At 49.4% G+C, this 19,516-nt stretch overlaps 1 protein-coding gene across 2 annotated transcripts in view; it reads right to left on the reverse strand.

Moving 5' to 3' along the window:
* Positions 1-2,089: 2,089 nt before the first annotated feature.
* Positions 2,090-19,516, reverse strand: part of Slc43a2 (solute carrier family 43 member 2) — a 46,907-nt gene continuing 29,480 nt past the window's right edge. For both annotated transcript variants that reach the window (XM_042672421.1, XM_042672416.1), the window contains exons 6-14: positions 15,729-15,821; positions 14,154-14,287; positions 13,865-14,067; positions 13,320-13,466; positions 11,005-11,143; positions 9,560-9,689; positions 6,971-7,044; positions 5,702-5,825; positions 2,090-4,455 (exon numbers count right to left, since the gene is read on the reverse strand). In XM_042672421.1, coding sequence (XP_042528355.1) covers positions 4,294-4,455; positions 5,702-5,825; positions 6,971-7,044; positions 9,560-9,689; positions 11,005-11,143; positions 13,320-13,466; positions 13,865-14,067; positions 14,154-14,287; positions 15,729-15,821 — 1,206 coding nt within the window. In that variant the 3' untranslated portion in view covers positions 2,090-4,293. The remainder of the gene's footprint in view (positions 4,456-5,701; positions 5,826-6,970; positions 7,045-9,559; positions 9,690-11,004; positions 11,144-13,319; positions 13,467-13,864; positions 14,068-14,153; positions 14,288-15,728; positions 15,822-19,516) is intronic.

A 19,516-nucleotide genomic window follows, 5' to 3' on the forward strand; every position in this document is an offset into this window, starting at 1 on the left:
GGCTTGGTGGAAAAGCTAAGGGCACCCGAAAAGCTAAGGCAGGAGGATTCAGCATTTGAAGCTAGAGATATAGTTAGACCCCGACTCCTGGGAAGCACTCCCAACTCTATTTAGCTGAAAGTACTTGCGCTAAGGTCTAGGACAGTCCTTACTGTTGTGATCCTAATTCCAGATCTCTCTGTTTCCAGTGCCCTTGGGTTCTAGTGCAGTGTGATGCCCTTAGATTGCCTAGGCCATAGTAAGACTATGTAAAGTTCTTTTGACTATGTCCATACTGGGCACAGGAGGGGAAGAGTGGAGTAAAGAAGAGTCCCTAAAGGGCCTGTATATTGCCTTTGATCTCTGCCAAGGTAGAACTGACTGTGGGTAAGGGCTGGCAGGAGAAGCTGCAGACAGAGGCCCAGAGTGCTTGGATCCCAGGATCTAGGGAGACTAAAGAGGGGCTCCAACACTGCTCCTGCTCTGAATCCACTTCCTGTTCATTCCCCCATGGGAGCCTGGAGAACAAGGGGGAAGATGGGAGGGCTGTGGCCACTCGGTGCCCTGGCTTGTGATCAGGTCTCCATGTCGGGGCGTGAGAATCTGGAGTGACCAGAGAGTTTCCCCCGCCACCAAGTGATCCATCAACCTCCAGGGCTCAAATGACTCCACTGGGTGAATAGAATGTATGCTACTCCAGAGGAAGCACTGCGTGTAAAAAAATAGAGACTACTACTCAGGAGGCTGAGATCTGAGGATCGCGGTTCAAAGCCAGCCCGGGCAGGAAAGACTGTGAGACTCCTATCTCCAATAAACCACCAGAAAACCGGAAGTGGCGCTGTAGCTCAAGTGGTAGAGTGCTCGCCTTGAGCTGAAGAGCTGAGGGACAGCACCGAGGCCGAGTTCAAGCCCCACAACCGACAAAAAAAAAAAAAAAAATAGAGACTATATCTCAGCTTGCTCCTTTTTGTCCAGCTGTTGCTGCCCTACTAGAGGCTGGGGCACCCTGGGCTGCAGCAGGGAATGAGATGTTCTGGTCTAAAGGGAAATTAGCTTCTCTGATGACTTAAGACCTGCATTGGAGTCCAGGTTCTAACCTCAGGCAAGTTACTTCGCCTCTCTTGGCCTTAATTTTTCCAAGTGTCAAAGGATGACAATGTCTATTTCATCTAGACTGTTAACACAATTGCATGATCACAAGAAACTATGTAACCCTTCTATTCTATAAAAGTAAGGGTAGAATGGCCCTTGACTAGGCTTATTTTACTGGCTTACGCCTCTGCCTCCTACATCACTGTCCATGGATTGCTTTCTGCCCTCGTTTCTTTCTTTCCTTTTTTCCTTTTTTGTTGGTCATGGGGCTTGAACTCAGGGCCTGGGCATTGTCCTTGAGCTTTTGTGTTCAAGGCTAGTGCTCTACCACTTTGAGCCACAGCACCACTTCTGGTTTTCTGTTGCTTAATTGAAGATAAAGAGTCTCACGGACTTTCCTGCCTGGGCTGGCTTGGAACAATCAGCCTCAGATCTCAGCTAGGATTTCAGTCATGAGCCACCAGTGCCCAGCTTCTGCTCTCATTTTCTAGTTTCTCAATGCCAGCATCTTCCCTCAAAGTGCCACAACTCAGGAATGCTGGGACTGGACACTACTAGGGACAGACAGGTTGACTGTTCAACCTCCATGTTCCCAGCTGGAAATGATGCTGCCAGAGGTTCTTCAAACTATCCTGCTCTTCAAACCATGCAGCAAGGCACCAGATCCAAGGCAGAAGCAAGACATGGAGTCTGCCATTGTCACCAAAACCCCAGAAGCCTCCAATGTTGATGCCATCCAGTTACACAGTGGGGAAATGGCTCCAGTGATTATAGCCAGGTCTCAGCAACATTTTTCTCCTTTTCTTGTCTTGGTTTGTTGAGACAGTCATTTGTAGCTGAGGCTAGCATCAAGTTCCCGATCCTTCTGCTCAGCCTCCTGAGTGCTGAAATTATGGGTGCGCACCACCATGCCTGATACCACATCCCTTTCTTGGACAGCCCCAACCCTTGTGAATGTGGGGGAAAGTGCTGAGTGCTTGCTTTAAAGAAATGGGCTTGACTTTAACTCAGCATTTCCTGTGTTTCACTATAAAACTTTTCTAACTAGAATAACTATTAACTCATCACAGACCAGTGTTCTGGGCAGTGTTTGGGAAATGACAATTCCGTGCTTTTGGGGGACCAAACCCAGAGCCTTACTCATGCTAAACACGTATTCTATCACTGAGCTACACCCTTAATTCATTATGTTTGGATTGTGATTTTTTTTTTTGTATGTATGTGCTAGTACTGACAATTGAGTGCTCCATCAACTTGCTTGCTTGTGGCTGGCACTCTACCATTTGAGCTATGTTCCCAGTCCAGCATTTTGCTGGTTACTTGAAAATGGATTCTCATGGGCTTTTCTACCATGGCTGGCTTTGGAGCATGATCTTCTGCATCTGTCTTCCTGAGTAGCTAGGATTACAGGTATGAGCTACTAGTACCCAACTGGGTTGGATTTTTTTTTTAATGTTTGATTAGACTGAAGCCTAGGAGATTCAGTGGTTCATTGTGACTGTGGAGCTTGTCTTCCTCATCTCTGTTAATCCCGTCCACCCCCCACCATATCCTGATGCTGCTCTCTGAGCCTGCAGTTTTCTGGGGTCATCCTGACTTGCACTTAGGAGGAACCCTCAGGGTGTGGAACAGTGACAGGAAATCTGTGTAGATGATGAGAAGGGGTCAGGATTAGTCAGTGTGGCTGGGACAGACAGCTGGGGAGGGAAAGGCCCACACGTCTATGCAGTAAAATTTAAAAAAGAAATCTAAAGTAGGGTGTATTTTTTTCCTGTCCCACTGTTCTTCCTCAGACAGGCCACCCAGGGAGATGGTTATCAGCAAGGTACAGCTTGTGAGGCTAGTCAGTGGCAGAATACCTTACCCTGCCATTTCCTCTGTACCTCGAGTCAGGCATATGCAGCAGTCAACTGATAATGCTAGGAGGGCATCCCTTACCAGGAGGAAAATGGGTTTATTGCTTTATAAAAATAAGTCTGATAAAACTTGAGAAAACAACTACAGACCTAAAAATCAACCCACTCCTCTTGGCACCCCAGGAGGTCTCAGACACATTTCTAGGGATGGTCAAGGTGAGTGGGGTAGTGAGCCAGGCTGGACTGGCCTTTTCCAAGTAAACAGCTCTGAGGCTCTGGTGGAATCTGCCAGCAGGGGGCACTGTGGCCCGACAGCCATGGACAAGCTACTGGCTATGAAAAAAGGCTGCTCAGGTATATCCTAGGAATGCTGCAGACCTAGCTGGCTCTTGGTCTGGTCTGTGGGGATAAGGGCAAACCTTAGAGCCCACTACCATCTCACACACATGTATACACACACACCCTATGGGAACACACACCTCTGTCATTCACCAATCTACTTCCCTTCTTAGGCCTGGACCTCCATGTCTGCTAGCTACAGCCTTACTACTGCCCCACATTAACAGCTATGGGGTGGAGTGGGGGAAAGGCTGACCTAGTGGTGTCCATTTAATTCCCTTCAGGTTGCAGACTGGACCCAGGGTGGCAGTGGAAATGTTCTCCCCTCCAACTCTGAGGGAGGAGATGAGTGATGGATGACCCATCAGCCTTGCCCATGACCCCTGGGGCCTTGTGTATGATCATCCTGGCCTCCATCCCCTCTCCAGGCCACCAATGAGAGAACAGGCCATGGAGAGGCCACAGGGGGCTGCGATTACAAAGGGGTTAGCACCAACAACAGGAAGCGGGGTCTTCCTTCCTCAGGCAGCTGCAGACTGGCCAAGGGAGGAGGTGAGGGGCCAGGCAAGGGGTGCAGACAGTGAAGCCTTTGTCCTCAGGCAGGCGTGGTCAGTGGGCATGCAGCTGAGGGGCAGGTGGTGGGAAGTGGATGTCAGGCCCCTTTACTTTGGCAAGAGGCAGAATCCAGACTCTTGAGAGAGAGCAAGGAAACAAGCCTGCCTGCTGGAGGGTACCCTTAGTTCCTCCTGCAGTCACCATGAGACCCAAGGCCTCAGGGTCCCTTAGAGCAAGGCCAGGGCAGCCCTGCTTCCAGCAGAGGAAATCTCCTGTCATGGGCTCTCTCCCATCCTTCCACCACTGAGGTCTGAGGCAGGTACCAGGGCCCTGGGAAGAAGTGTGGACTCATTCCAACATGGTGAAGGAGATGATCCTGGTGGGGAGGGGGTGGGGTCCTCTAGGGTGGGGAGGAGTATGTCAGTCAGTCACTGAAGCATGGACAAGAGGTCCCAGTTCTGAGGTGGTAGTGCTACACAAAAGCCTCCCGATTGGATGAGCCATTGATCTTCAAGAACAGCTTGTCATCTTCCCTCTTCTGCTGCAGCTGCCTCTCCAGCTGGCGCCGGTAGCAGATCAGGTAGAGGGGCAGGCAGAACCCTAGCATGCTCATGATGAGCAGCCCCACGTTCACCTGGGGAAGGGGAGGAGAGGCCATCACCAGGGGCAGGGGCTGTGGTCACTTCAGGACCCAGCTCAGCATCTTCCCACACGTACCCTTACTTGGGTTTGGGGAAGGAAAGTGGTCACAGCAGAAGGGGAAAAAAATGAAACAGAAAAACTCAACATGTCAGGTACCAGTGGTTCATGCCTATAGTTCTAGCTACTCAGGAAGCTGAAATCTGAGGATCAGGGTTCAAAACCAGCCCATGCAGGAAAGTCAGTAATCTTATTTTCAATTAGCCACCCCCCCCCCCAAAAAAAAAAGTCAGAAATGGACATGAGGCTCAAGTGGTAGAGCACTAGCCTTGAGGGGAAAAAAAAAAAAGCTCAGGGACAGTGCCTAGGATCTGAGTTCAAGCCCTAGGACTGGCCTCAAAAACATAAGAGGGGCCAGGCACTTGTGGCTCATGCCTGTAATCCTAGCTACTCAGGAGGCTGAGATCTGAGGATCAAGGTTCAAAGCCAGCCCGGGCAGGAAAGACCGTGAGACTCTTATCTCCAATAAACCACTCAGAAAACCAGAAGTGGTACTGTGGCTCAAGTGGTAGAGCACTAGCCTTGAGCTGAAGAGCTGAGGGATAGCGCCCAGGCCCAGAGTTCAAGCCCCACAACCGACAAAAAATATATATATAATAAGAGGGCCAGGAATGTGTCTTAGTGGTAGAGTGCTTGCCTAGCATGCATGAAGCCCTCAGTTCAATCCTCGGTACCACATACACAGAAAAAGCAGGAATTGGGGCTATGGCTCAAGTGGTAGAGTGCTAGCTAGCCTTGAGCAAAAGAAGCCCAAGGACAGTGCCCAGGCCCTAAGTTCAAGCCCAGGACTGGCAAACAAAACAAAACAAAAAAACACATAAGAAAAGTAAAGAAAAAAAAGCTCAACAGATCACAGATCCCAAGGCCTGTCACTCCACATTCCAATATCCCAATTTCCTGGTTGCCCACTCAGCAGCTGCCCTCAGGGCCCTGCCTGAGATCAGGACAGTTCATGGTACCTGGTTAAGAATCCTGGCCCTTGGCAGGATTTACAGGAACTCTCTTCTGTTTTTCCCAAATCAGGTACAGAAAGACCATTTTTCTCCTTTTGCCTGGCAACGTTCACAAAGGTGACCTGATTTTGTCCTAACCCAAGTTCCCAAACAGCCTGTCCTTAAGGCTCCCAGCTCCCAGGAAACAGAATGGAGCGATGCCTATGACCACTGCCCGGCCCTTCTTACCCATAGAGGGTCTCCTTCGAGGGGACCCATCATGGCCAGAAACAGGGGCTGCTGTAGGAGAGCAAAGAGTGCGCTGACCAGAGACTGAAGTCCTGTGAGGCTGCCAAACTGGGTAGAGGGGTACCTGTGGGGGCAATCAAGACCTGTCAACAGCCAGTGCCATTCTTGAGCTTCCCACACCCTACCTTAGCCTGGCCCCTGAGTACCAGTACCCAAGGAGGCACCTTTGGTCTGCCTGAGTCAGGAGAACATTGAGAGGGTTGGGTGCTGGCTCTGGGTTACTTTCTTGTTTGGACCACCCCAAGGACCAGACTCTCAGAAGAGATGCTCCCCTACCCCTTGCAACCAGATGTGCCCTGGGCCTATAGGTGTCTGGTGGAGTTAAGTGGAAAGAGTGGTGCCAGCAGGCGTCTGCGGCTTGGGAAACGTGCCCAGGGAGCAGGTCGGAGGCTGGGCCTGGCTCTGCTGTACCCTCCTCCAGAGCAGCATTGTGTAATCACGGAAACTCAGCATCACAGTTCTTGCCCGACTCCCTCACACCCTGCCAAGGCAGCCACAACTTCCTCCATGGAGTGGGGGGGGGAGGGAGAGGCAGGGGATAGGCCGACCTGGAATGACCCCCGTGGGATACTGCTGGAAGAGGGAAGGAGTTCTGGGTTAAATCTTGGTGAACCTCAGGAAGAGAAGGGGCTCCCAGCAAGCAATGAGCTAGTCAAGAGATGGTAAATGGTGTGTTTGGATTCCAGTTTTAGGACCAAGCCCTGAGCCAAAGGAGGGCCAGCTGTGTAGTCTCTTGGAAAAAGTGCAGCTTTCATTTCAACTAAAGCCCAAGATGGTTATGGCTGTAGTGGGGCCTTTGAGGCCTTGGGCAAGGATAGCTTGGTACATTCTGGGGTCAGTTACCCATGTCACTGCCCCTGTTGAGAGCCATTTGAACTTAAACATTTAGCTTTGGGTTGTCCTAATGAGCAGCCAGAGGCAGTCCCAGGACTCAGCTGAGTAACAATCCATGAGGCCTGAGGCACTGACCTGAGTTGAAAGAATGACTTCGTGTTAAATGCCAAGGCTCCTGGGTATCCAACTGTCTGCCCAATGTTCTACCTGCTTCCAGGTGTGGCTGTTTCCTGACACGGCCAGCAGAAACCCTGGGGTACTTACTCTGGTGGTGGAGCAGGCTGGCCCAGCCCCAGGGACTCAATTCCATGTGGCCTACCCTCAGATCATGCCCTTTCCTCATCCAGAAGACCACCCACAGCTTCCAGAACTTACACGGCGGCATACAGGCCCCCAACGGCAGAGTGGATAAATCCTCGCACGATTGTGTGCAGGACAAAGGAGAAGATCTTTGGAAAGGAGAATAGAGCGTGAGCAGCAGACCCCCAGGACAATCCCCTTCTCCCCCACCCCCAGCTATTCCTTGGCATAGAATCAGGAGCAACCTGGAATTGGCTGCCCCCATCTCCCCAGAGCTAACTGTGACATTTTCAGGAACTATGTAGCCAGTTGTTAAACACAGTCATGATTAAAAATTAAATTGTATAAGCTTATAATTAAATAGATTATGTTAAAACAAAGGTAGTGAATATACAAATCTCATCACTCTCTCTCTCTCTCTCTCTCTCTCTCTGTCTCTCCCCCCCTCTCTCTTTCTCTCTCTGTTGCTAGTATGAGGGTTTGAATTCAGGGCATCTCATTTTGTTCAATGGCATTCTACCACTTGAGCCATATCACCAGCCTGGCTTTTGGCTGCTTATTTCAGAAACAGAGCCTTGCAGACTTTTCTGCTCAGACTAATTTTGAACAACATCCTCTGAATCTCAGCTCCCTAAGTAGCCAAAATTATAGGCATGAGCCACTGCCATTTGTTTTCTAATTCTTTTACTCTTTTACAGCTATCTGTGCTCTGAAGGTGTCTTATATCTGTTATATGTGAATTTTTTCACTTTTTTCCACTTCCACATCACTGTCAACATATTGAGAGCTTGAAGTCAGCCAGGATGAGAGCATTAATCCATGGCATCTGCAGATGCTACAGATTAGCATCTGCCTTCCCATAGGCCCCCAAGGCTACCAATTCTATGAATAAATATGCATTTGTGCAACATTGAGCAAGAAGTTACCAATCATGACCTTGATCTATCTTTGCCTTACCTGCCTTACTTGATCTGTCTTTGTCCTTGGCAGGTGGCTGGCCTCACCTCCTTAGCAAAATTCTATAGCATTAGAATAGGCCCCTTCCTGGGAAGAACACCACTGAGCTCAGCAAGCTCAGAGACGCCCCTGTGAATGATCGCTGAGAGGCACCTGAGACAACTGCTTTGCCACCACGACCCTGTATTTGCCCTTTGTGTGTTTTATACACAGCCCTGCCGTCTTGCTTAGCAGCTAGGACCTGTTCTCAGGAATGTGGGTGGTAGAGGGGGCAGGGGCTGCCCTTGGCAGGGTTGAGAGAGGGCTGTGGCTGAATGCACACGCACATGCGCACACACATTTGTATGAACTCCTTCTCTGCACTCCCAATGCCTTACTGCCTTTTCACAACTTGTCCTGCAATGAACTTGGTAAAACAAAAAGCAGATAACTGTCCTCCACTGAGCATTGCCCCTGGACTGGACAAGATGGTCAGGGCAAGGGTCTGCCAGCCTTACAGATAGAGCAGCTTAGGAGGCCAGGGAGGAGGCAGGAGAAAGGACACTGCCACCTGGAACTGGTATGAGTCTCTCATGGGTTACTCCTATTTGCACGCTCAGTGTTGGCACATACTCATGACTACCTGTGGGTGCACACAACTACATGCTCAACATAGCTCAACACCTGGCTCCTTGTAAACAAGAAGGGCCTCTTGCCTTTCTCTTGGAGCTGGTCTGACATACCATATGGTCTTTGGCTATGGTCTTTATGCAATACCATCACATATGTCTCTTTAAAGTGTGTTTGAGTACTGGGACAAAATCTACTGCCTGAACATTATCACAAGCCAAAGAGTGGGGCTAGGGAGGTGACAAAGTACACATTGCTCCTAATCTATATCAAGTTTCAAAAACATCAGAAATACTGTGTAAAATTGGGTGCTGGAACATGTTTGTGAATCCCAGCATCCAGGAGGATCTTGAGTTTGAGGCCAACCTGGGCTCCATAGTGAAACCTAGGTGCAAGGCCACGATCACTGTTGTTTTCCAGTTTTTCCATGGCAGAGGCCCTGTAGTCACTCTTATACTAGATGGAGATGCTCCCATCAATACCACCAGCTGGCCACACTTATTTGGACAGCAGCTTCCAGATGTTTGAACAAATGCAAAATAAGCCACCATACTACTGCCCTACACAGTTCCAAGAAATGGATGATGGTGGTATTCATGGCACACAAGGTACCCAAAAGACCAAGAAGAGCAATGTATTTTCATGGAGAAGAGCTCTGTGAAAGAACCCAAATGTCCTTACAGCTCCACCACCCATTGGGCATAGAGCTGCCCATAAATAACAGTGGCTAAATAAAGCTCTGGGTGCTAGTGGCTCATGCCCAGAATCCTAGCTACTCAGGTGGCTGAGATCTGCGGATCACAATTCAAAGCCTGTTAAGGGAAGAAAGTCCATGAGACTTATTTCCAATTAACCAGTAAAAAGCCAAAAGTGGAGCTGTGGCTCAAATGGCAGAGTGCTAGCCTTGAGCACAAAAGCTCAGGGACAGTGTCCAGGCCCTGAGCTCAAGCCCCAGGACTGGCACACACAAAAAAGATCCCATTGTCTTTGTTGATGGCTTCTGTGACATACAACATAGTTTTCAGTGTCTAAACCAACTTCCTTCTCATTGTTCTACTACCACCTCTCCACCTGGCCCCTTCTTTTGTTCATACCCACCTGTAGGGGCAGATTGGGAATAAGGCAGGTCACCCCAAAGCCCACGAGCAGCAGGTTAGTAAAGGCAAAGGCGCGCATGGCATTGGTGATCTTTTGGATCTGCCGGTCACGCTTCTTCTTTTTCTCACCTCTGTGGAGACAGAACACACAACCACTGAGGGTTGGGGAGGCTCCCTGGAGGAAGTCAGCCCTCCCAGGAAGTCAGGTTTAGGGGATCCTCACTTATGGACTGATGCAAGACTTACAGGTGACCCAAGAGTATCTTAGTGGCTCTGTTGGGGCTAGACTAGCTACAGGACACTCCCCAGGCCACTTCTGGGTTTTGCACTGAATGTGAAACTCAGTAGAGAGTCTCTGACCCAGAAGGATGGCCCTCAGTACACTACACTGCCCAGGGAAGGGAGCTCAGATGATGGGGAGGGAAGCAGAAGGTTCCCTGGGCTTGGATGCAGCAAAAGCCTCACTTTACAATTGGCTCTGAGTTCACAATTGGTGGCAAGTTGGTAATAAGCCAGCTAATAAGCCGAGAGGTGGGGGGAGGGAATGGATTTCCCCTTGGGGGGGGCAGGAGAGAATAAATATGCAGCAGATGGAGCAGGAATGGGCACAAATAACCCCTTGGCTGTAGGGCCTGACCTAGATAACAGAGTATTCTCTGTAATTATTTCCTTGTGAATTAACTACTACTGATGCCAGTCTCACCATCCATACCGACACCCCATGGACATCCAAGAGGAGAAGCCAAGTACCCAGAGATTCTGGGCAGGGAGTCCAGACCCACTGCTTGCTAACTATGTGACCTCAGGCAGGTGACTCAACCACCTAGCTTCAGTCCCCTCATCTGTAAAATGGGTACTATACCAGTTCACACCTCCCATGGTGTCAGGAGACTGAACTAATGCATTGTGTGCTAAGTGCTTGGCACTGAGCCTAACACAATAAAAAACAGCTTATTATATTAAGGTGGAGTTGTAGAAGACAAGTTTAGCTTATACTCTGATCTTAGAGCCCAGCCCTTCTATAAAGTAGGGCTGCAGCACCTTGTTTAATCCTCACAATCATCAACAAATCCATTAGCGCATCTGGTTGTAGCAGCTTTCTACTAGAACTGAGTGGGATAAACCCTGAGGCATAAACTCTGGCTTTATGATGGCCCCATGCTGCTGCCTTGCCAGGGATCTGAGGCCCTCATGGGGCCCTGGTCTTTCCTCTGGTGTCTCCTCTCCTTTCATCTAGCTCAGTCCCTCCCAAGCTTTAGTGCATCAAAGAAGAGGTGGGAGACACTGAAGAGCCAATGAGTTCTCAAGGACTCGGGAGAGGGTACAGGGCCCACTTCTCTCTCACCCTTCCTTCTGCCTGTAAAACTGAACCTGCCCACCTTGGCCCTGCCAAGGTAGTCTTTCTCAGTGTTCTTTTGTCTGGGGGCTGGGATTGGGCCTACGCACTGGGGGGCGTCTTTCTCCTCAGGCTCCTCAGAGGTATCTTCACATTCCTTTAACCGCCAGTCCATGATGTAACCGATGACAGGGGCCGTCAGCAGGCAGAGCAGCTGGAGCGCACCGAAGATGGAGGTGTAGAGGGCAACTGGGGAAAAAAATACAGTGTGATATGTCACAGAGGCCTGGAGACAGGCTAGGTAAAAGCTGAAGGGGCTGGAGTCTACAGGAGCTCTTCTGGAGTCTTCCCCCAAGCCCCTTGCTCACCACAGGTTTTGAGGGAAGCCCAGAGCCCTTAGCTTCTCAATCAAAACTGATCAAGTGGTAGGTCACCTAATTTTCTGCTCTAAATTCCCATCTATTTCCCAGAAATAGCTAATGAAATCCAGTATGTCACAATGATTCCCCACCAGAAGTTCTAGGAAGTTACTATGACTTGGGAACCACAAAATTACCAATGCCCACAATTGAGGCTTTGTGTGACTAGCCATTATTTTTCTGCCTCTAGAAATATACCAGGAAGGCACCAGTCACAGGAACTTTGACGTAAGAGCATCCATCTTCAAAGAGACTTAAAATTATTGTAGGGAGGGTGTCAGAGAAATAGCTGAAAGTTAATTGCTTTCCCCCTACCCCCCACTAGTTCAGTTGAGAGGGGTGTTCAAGGTAAGACACCTCTGGGTGTTCGTTGAACAGTCTGGCTGGGATGAACCGCTGCTTACCCGTGGCCATCACTGCATTGAGAAAGCAAAGGAAGAAAAGCACAAGGAGAAGTTAGTGGCAGAAATTGAAACAACTATTGCAGGCAGAGCACTCCCTCAGAGTGCTCAGAAGTGGCTAAGCCTATGCCAGGCTCACAGGAAGAATCTGAGAGAGAGAGAGAGAGAGAGAGCTGTCTGCTGGTGCCTCATCATGGGCAGGATGGTGAGTCAGGCCGACAGTGTTGGCCAGTACCGTGATGGGGAAGTGGCGTGCTGGGTACAGAAGGCCTGCCAGAAACTGAGTCCTCCACTACCGTATGACCCTGTGGGAATGCTGCTCTCTCAGTTACTTCCTGCTGCTCTCAGACAGAGAGAGAAAGGTGCAAGAATCTGCCATGCCATCTGATACCCCTACCTTCTTCTTGATCCAGCAGCAGCCATTCTAGGCAGAGCCAGACCAAACTTCCTGCCCCAATTTCCTCTACTTCTTGAAACTGATTTTAAAAAATTAAAAAATGTCAGAGACTTGCTATGTAGCCCAGGCTGGCCTCAAACTTATAATCTTATTTCAGCTTCCCACATAAGCTAGGATTACATAGCTAGTGCTATGGTGTCCAGTTCAAAACTAGTGTGTGTGTGTGTGTGTGTGTGTGTGTGTGTGTGTGTGTGTGTGTGTGTGTGGCTGGTACTGGGGGCTTGAACTCCAGGCCTTGTGCTCTTGCCTAGCTTTTTCATTTGTTTGTTTACAAATTTTGTGCAAAGTTATGCACGTTGCACATTGGATTCTCCATTTGTCCAATATTATCCCATTCCCTGGGATGTCTGTTTCTTTTGTGAAAGTAGAACTTCTCATTCTTGTTCCAAACTGATATTTGCTTCGTTACAAAGCATCATCTCCTCGGTACAAGCAAGTAAACCAACAAAGGAAAGCTACACGCCAATGAGCCTGCCAACAAAGAGGACTAGCCGACTGCTGGTCCCACTGCTACAGAGTGACTAATGCTGACTCAGCTGGCCCAGGAAAGCACAGGGGAGCAAAGGCTCTCCCCAGCTGAAGACCTTCCGCTGCTGTTTTCCTGCTGGTTATCAGTCCTGTTTACCGGAGCTAACAAGCCTCGACTAGATTACTTGTTCCTGGGAAGCCTATGTTTCCCTGTTTCCCAGTATAGGACACAGATCCCAGTGTGGACCTAACTGCTGTGCCCACTGGACACACATCCTCCCCCTGGGATCCCAGGTCTCCAGGTGCCATGCTTGCGGTCTTCAGGAATCCAGGTGGGGCTGGACATGCCATCAGCAGCCCCAGGTGTAGGCCTGAGCTCTACACACACACACACACACACACACACACACGAGGCCTCCCCCACCCACCAGTACTGGAAACAGATACCCCACACCCTAAACACAAGGAGCTATTTTAGTTCTTCCCTCCCTCCCTCAGCCAGGAAACTCTGACAGGGACACAAGAGAACTGTCAGGCTGGCAGTGACGAAACAGCTGAGCTCGGATGAGCGAACAGGCCCCGCTGATCCAGCTCAGCCTCACACCTTGCAGCTGGGGTGGCCAGTGGGAATGACCAAGGACTCTCGAGGTACTCTTCCCTGGGGCCCAGGGAACACCTACCTGTCTTCTGGTCACCACTGACCAGGAACTCAAGGATGCTGTTCATGGCTCCCATGTAGAAGATGAGCCGCAGCTGTGTGACACACATGGTGACCAGGCTGAGCAGCAAGATGGGGCTGAACACGCTGTGCATGAAGGAGGGGGCGGCTGTGGGAAGAAGGTGGGGGCTCAGGGCTGGGAACACGGGCCCACCTACCATGTGGGGGCTGAGTGCCAGGGAGGGGGAGACCCAATGTGCTGACCTCGTGCTGGACATAAGGAGGGGACGTGAGAAGAGGGCCCTGCCCTGGGAGAGTCACGGAGCAGACCCTGAATTGAATAGTGCGCCCCCCCCCCACTTCTCTGTTAATGAGTTCTCTTATAAAACAAGGCTGGTGGTGTCATCACCCCTTTGGGGATGAAGTGGGAATTCAGTGAGACAATACCCACCCAATGTGAAGCCACTGCTGCCTGCCCCCTCCCCCCAGGTCATAGGTGTGGGGGGCAGGAAGATGCCCCTACGGCATCTCAGACTGACTAGGCGGTGAGGGCTATGTGGTGGGTACCTGCGGCATCTGGCTGGCACTTCACTTCCAGGTCTACAGTGGACAGGCACAGCTTGTGGCCCTCTTGCAGCGCGGCTTGCTCCTTGGCGCTCCGCATGGAGCTGCCCACGCTCAGGCGGCGGCCGACCGTGGTCACCTGCTTGTAGAACTGCTTCCCTGTGATCTTGTGGTCAAAGCCCAGCCAGCTGAACTTGATCTTCACCCTGGAGGCCACAGAAGGGTGTCTGTTGGTGCGGCCCAGGACCCTGGCTGGCATGAGGGTGGGGTGAAGAAGCACATGCCAACTTACGAGTAGTCCATGTCCTCTGGCCCCGGGAAGGGCTCCAGGGGCCAGTTAAAGAAGCAGTTGAGGAAAACCAGCCCGGAGCAGCCGGCCCAGACCACCAGGATGATGATGAAGGAGGCACCAGAATCATAGATGAGCTGATGGGCACAATGGGGTAGAGGTGGGGACAAGGCGTGCAGAGTTAGCAGGAGGAAGCCAGAGTAGGAAAGCAGGCAGGGGGCACCTGGCTGCCCTTTGCCATCGTGAGCTTTGTGAGGAGGTACACCCTTGTCAGCCCACCTGTTAGGTCATCAGAGACCCTTAGATCTAGCCAGGCACTGGTGGCTCACGCCTGTAATCCTAGCTCCTCAGGAGGCTGAGATCTGAGGATCACGGTTCAAAGCCAACCCTGGCAGGCAAGTCTGTGAGACTCTTATCTCCAATAAACCACCAGAAAACCTAAGTGGCACTGTGGCTCAAGTGGTAGAGCGCTTGCCTTGAGCTGAAGAGCTGAGTGACAGTGCCCAGGCCCAGAGTTCAAGTCCCACGACTGATAAAAAAAAAAGAAAAACCCTTGGATCCAAAAATCTCAACTTGTCTGCCTTGTGCATGCAATCTGAACCAAAATATCACTGTGTTGGCCAGGCCGCGGACAACCACCCTGTCACTGTCACACCTCTCTCAAGGCTGACAGTGAATAGCACTGGCTGCCTTTTGAGCCCTTTACTTGTCTGCTATCAGCCTAGCTCCCTGGAGACAGGACCTTGCCAGCCTCATCCACTGGTGTTTCTCTTAAAGAGTACACGTGGCAGGTACCCCTCCATATTCAAGGGATGTGCCTCTGTGGAACCATGTGATCCCTAGTAGTGGGAGAGCTGAGTACTCAGCCTAGAAGGTGAGCAGCCTGTTGAGCATGCCAGCAGTTATTGTCATGAGAACCAACATGAAGGTCCCCAAAGTGCTGGAAGCACAGGAAGGAGCCTGGCTTTTGGCCACTCGACAGAACAGGGATATGTTCTCCACCATTTGAGGGCAAGAGAAAGTCCACAGGACACCTGACTGGATCCCTCCCCATACCACTCTGATTCCAGATGTCTGGCCTACGCTGTTCATCACCACAGCACTTCCTGAATGTCTAAGTATGGCTTCAACTTGGCACTGGTGCCAGCCCCGGCCAGAGCTCTGGCACAGCTGTAGGACTGGCAGTGGACATGAAGCAGTGGCTTTATCCTGACCTCCACAGGCTCAGAATCCTGCCTGGGAGGGAAACAGCTGAACCAACTTGGCCGAGTGCAGCACTTTGGCTAATGGGGAAAAACAGCCCAATAACAACAGGGTGGGGGAGGGGGACTTGGGTCATATACTACAATGACTTACTCATATCACCCGTCCCTGATAGCCCTATGGTTTTCTTCTCTTACTTCTGTGGTAACAGGTGCATCCTACCCGGGTGTGGAGGGGCCATCCCTAGCACCCACAATACACTCCTTCTCTCTCTCCTTCCTCTCCTCTCCCCCCCTCCTCTCCCCAGAGAGGGAGGCATGGCCTTTGGGAGGCCTCAGCCAAGATGCCAGGATAAGCAAATGGCTACACTCTCACCTTGATTCCTGGAAAGGTGACTGCTGAGGAGGCATAGGATCCAATCATCAAGGCAATAAACGTGGACCGAAGGTCACCAAACATGTTAGGCAGCTAAGGGGAATAATGGGAGGAAAGGTTTAGAAAGAGGGAGAAGAAAGCCGGGCGCTGGTGGCTCACACCTGTAATCCTAGCTACTCAGGAGGCTGAGATCTGAGGATCACAGTTCAAAGCCAGCCCAGGCAGGAAAGTCTGTGAGACTCTTATCTCCAATAAACCACCAAAAAACTGGAAGTGGCGCTATGGCTCAAGTGGTGGAGTGCTCACCTTGAGCTGAAGAGCTGAGGGACAAAGCTAGGCCCAGAGTTCAAGCCCCACAACCAAAAAAAAAAAAAAAAAAAGACAAGAAAAGAAAAGAAAGAAAGAAAGAAAGAGGGAGAAGAGAAAGTGTCCAGGCAGCAGGTTGTACCTACTGTCTGTCCCTTCAGATAAGCCACAGGGTAAACTCAGGGTAATTACTGCTAATTGTAAGCTTTCCCTTCCTGGACAGAGGCAGATGAGAGAAAGGAAGGAGAGCAAAGGAGAAATCCAACTCCAGGTGAAAGGAGATGGTGGTTTGATTTTCTGACTGGGATCACCTCCATCTCCCAGCCTTACTTCTGACATAGACAAAGGGTCTGCCCTACACCAAGAGTTCAGACAGCAGAGCCATAAGCCTCAGGCACTCTTCAAAGAGAGAAAGCCCACTGAAAATAAGAATCTATTTAGGGATAAGAGCGTCATTTTTATAAATAAAAATATCAGAGTCCCAGAAGGAGCAGATGTCAGCAAAAGCTGCTTTCAGTTTTGAGAGTAGGTTTCTAGAAGGTGCTGATAAGAATTGTCAGTTCCCTCACAGCTGACAATAGAGCTGGTCTGTTACTGTTTTTTTTTAAAAAATATTTAATTGTTTATTGTAATTATAAAGGTGATGTACAGAGGAGTTATAGTTATCTAATGTAACGAGTACATTTGTTTTGGGGACAATGTCACCCCTTCCCTTACTCTCTGTTTTCCCCTCCCATCCCTATGTACAAGTGGTATAGTTAATTTTCAACATAGTGTCTAGTGAATACACTAAGGTATTTGTCACCCTTTGTCCTTGTGCTTTTAAATTTCTAAGTGCCAGTAGGGGATTCTCTCCTAGTTATCGATTGGCACCTGACAGGGCCAAGATCAGGAAGGTTCAGGCTCTGTTCCAAACACAGCTACTCTGGCTCACAGCCTCTTACCTTAGGTAAGAGGAAAGAATACCTGTTGAAAATGACTTCATAGCAAAACCTTTAATGATGCTGCAGAAATCCAGGCATGGTAAGATAATACAACAGTGTTGTAGACTTCGATAGATCTGGGGGAAAGCACATCCTCCCAACCAGCTATCTTTTCCCAAGCCCAAGAGAGACCATGAATGCTATAGCATGTTCCTCTGTACACTTGGGAGTCCCTGGTGTTAAGGATGCTCTTAGAGTGATGTCAACCTATTTCATTGAATTCAGGTTTACACATATGGTGTATGCTTCCCTCCCTCATTTGTCCTGATTTTTTTTTTGTTTGGTAGTACTGGGATTTGAACTCAGGACCTCATATTCTTTTTTTTTTTTTTTTTTGTCGGTCATGGGGCTTGAACTCTGGGCCTGGGCACTGTCCCTCAGCTCTTCAGATGTAGACTAGCACTCTACCACTTGAGCCTCAGCCCCACTTCTGGATTTTTCTGTTTATGTGGTGCTGAGGAATTGAACTGACGGCCTCATGCATGCAAGGCAAGCACTCTACCACTGAGCCACTTCCCAGCTCCAGGACCTCATATTCTCACTGGGTTTTCTTGCTCTTGGCTGGCATTCTATCAATTCAGTGACATCTCCAGTCCAGCAATGCCTCCAATCTGGCATTGCTGGTTAGTTTTCTGCCTGGACTGGCTTGGAACTGCAATCCTCCAAGTCTTAAGCTCCTGAATAGCTAGTACTATAGACATGAGCCATTGGCATCCAGTTGAATCATTTTTTTTTAAATACTGATTTTTTAAATTTTATTAATTAATATTTAATTATTGGTTTTCTTTATTTGTAGCATTGTTTTACTTGTTGAAATATAGTACAACTTTTTTTTTGGGGGGGGGGTGGAATCCAGTCATGGGGCCTGAACTCTGGGCCTGGGCCCTGTCCCTCAGCTTTTCAGCTCAAGGCTAGCGCTCTGCCACTTGAGCCACAGCGCCACTTCCAGTTTTTTTCTTTTTTGCTTATGTGGTGCTGAGGAATCGAACCCAGGGCCTCATGCATGCAAGGCAAGCGCTCTACCACTGAGCCACCTTCCCAGCCCCAGTTGAATCATTTTTGTATTTTACCAAACATAGCTATAACTGGGTATAGTGGCACACACCTGCAATTCCAGCAATCAGAAGCTGAGGTAGGATGATCTTGAGTTCAAATCCAGTTTGAACTATAAGAGGAGTTCTAGGTCAATCTGGGCTACTTAGGGAGACTCTGTTTCACAAACAACAAATGTCTGTGGCCACTGTAAGACAAACTTACTGCACTAAATGGAGGTAGTTTTAACTGTCTGTGTATCTACCCCTCATCATTGCTGCCTGTCATTCCCACATTTATAAATACATACTGGACATTAAAAACCTCTGTGACCCAAACAGCACCATCAAGAAGGTGGAAAGAAGTTCAATGTCATTTATCCTGGAGAAATGCAAATCAAAACCACATAAGATACTACGATACTTGAAACCAATGAAGGTGGTCATAATTGGAAAGGATGCTGGTGAAATGATAGAGGGCTTAGAACTCTTACACTACCAGTGGGAATGGAAATGGTAGCCTTTTGGAAAACAGTCTGCCAGTCTCCAGACAATTAAGCACAGTATCCATACAGAGAAACCCAGATATGTCCACATAAAAACCTGTACGTGAGCCAGGCACTGGTGGCTCACACCTGTAATCCTAGCTACTCAGGAGGCTGAGATCTGAGGATCATGGTTCAAAGCCAGCCCGGGCAGGAAGCTCCGTGAGACTCTTACCTCCAATAAACCACTAAAAAACTGGAAGTGGTGCTGTGGCTCAAGTGGTAGAGCGCTCACCTTGAGCTGAAAAGCGCACAGGCAGTGCCCAAGCCCAGAGTTCAAGCCCCACGACCAACCAAAACAACAACAACAACAACAACAAACTTGTTCATGAAATGGCTCATGCCTGAAATCCTAGCTACTCAGGAGGCTGAGACAGGAGAATTTTAGTTCAAAGCTATCCCAGCAAAGAAAAGCCCAGGAGACTCTTCAATTAGCTGCCAAAAGCTAGAAGTAGAGTTACAGATCAAGTGGTAGAGCACTAGCCTTGAGCAAAAAAAGCTCAGGGACAGTGCCCAGGCCCTGAGTTCAAGCCCTAGGACTGGTGTGCATACATGCTACCACTTGAGCAACAGTGCTACTTATGGCTTTTTCTGAGTAGTTTATTGAACTTAAGAGTCTCACAGAGTTTCCTACCCAGGTTGGCTTTGAACTTCAATCCTCAGATCTTAGCCTACTGAGGAACTAGGATTACAGGTGTGAGCCATTGGGCTGGGCAATATATGCTAATTAAAATTTTAAATTATTTTCTATAGAGTGGGCTACATTGTTCTTGACTTCTCAGAAAGGGTAAGAGGGGGAAGGAAAGAAAGATGCAAGAGACAAAGGAAATGCGATAGGTTCACTGGGGCCCCAATTGAACTTTTGGTACACCTGCCTCACAAGTAGCCACCTCCTACCTGTGAGTTCAAGGACATGCTCAATT

The sequence above is a fragment of the Dipodomys spectabilis genome, unplaced genomic scaffold, assembly GCF_019054845.1.
Source record: "Dipodomys spectabilis isolate Male_0828 unplaced genomic scaffold, ASM1905484v1 ptg000018l, whole genome shotgun sequence".
Classification (NCBI taxonomy): Eukaryota; Metazoa; Chordata; class Mammalia; order Rodentia; family Heteromyidae; genus Dipodomys; species Dipodomys spectabilis.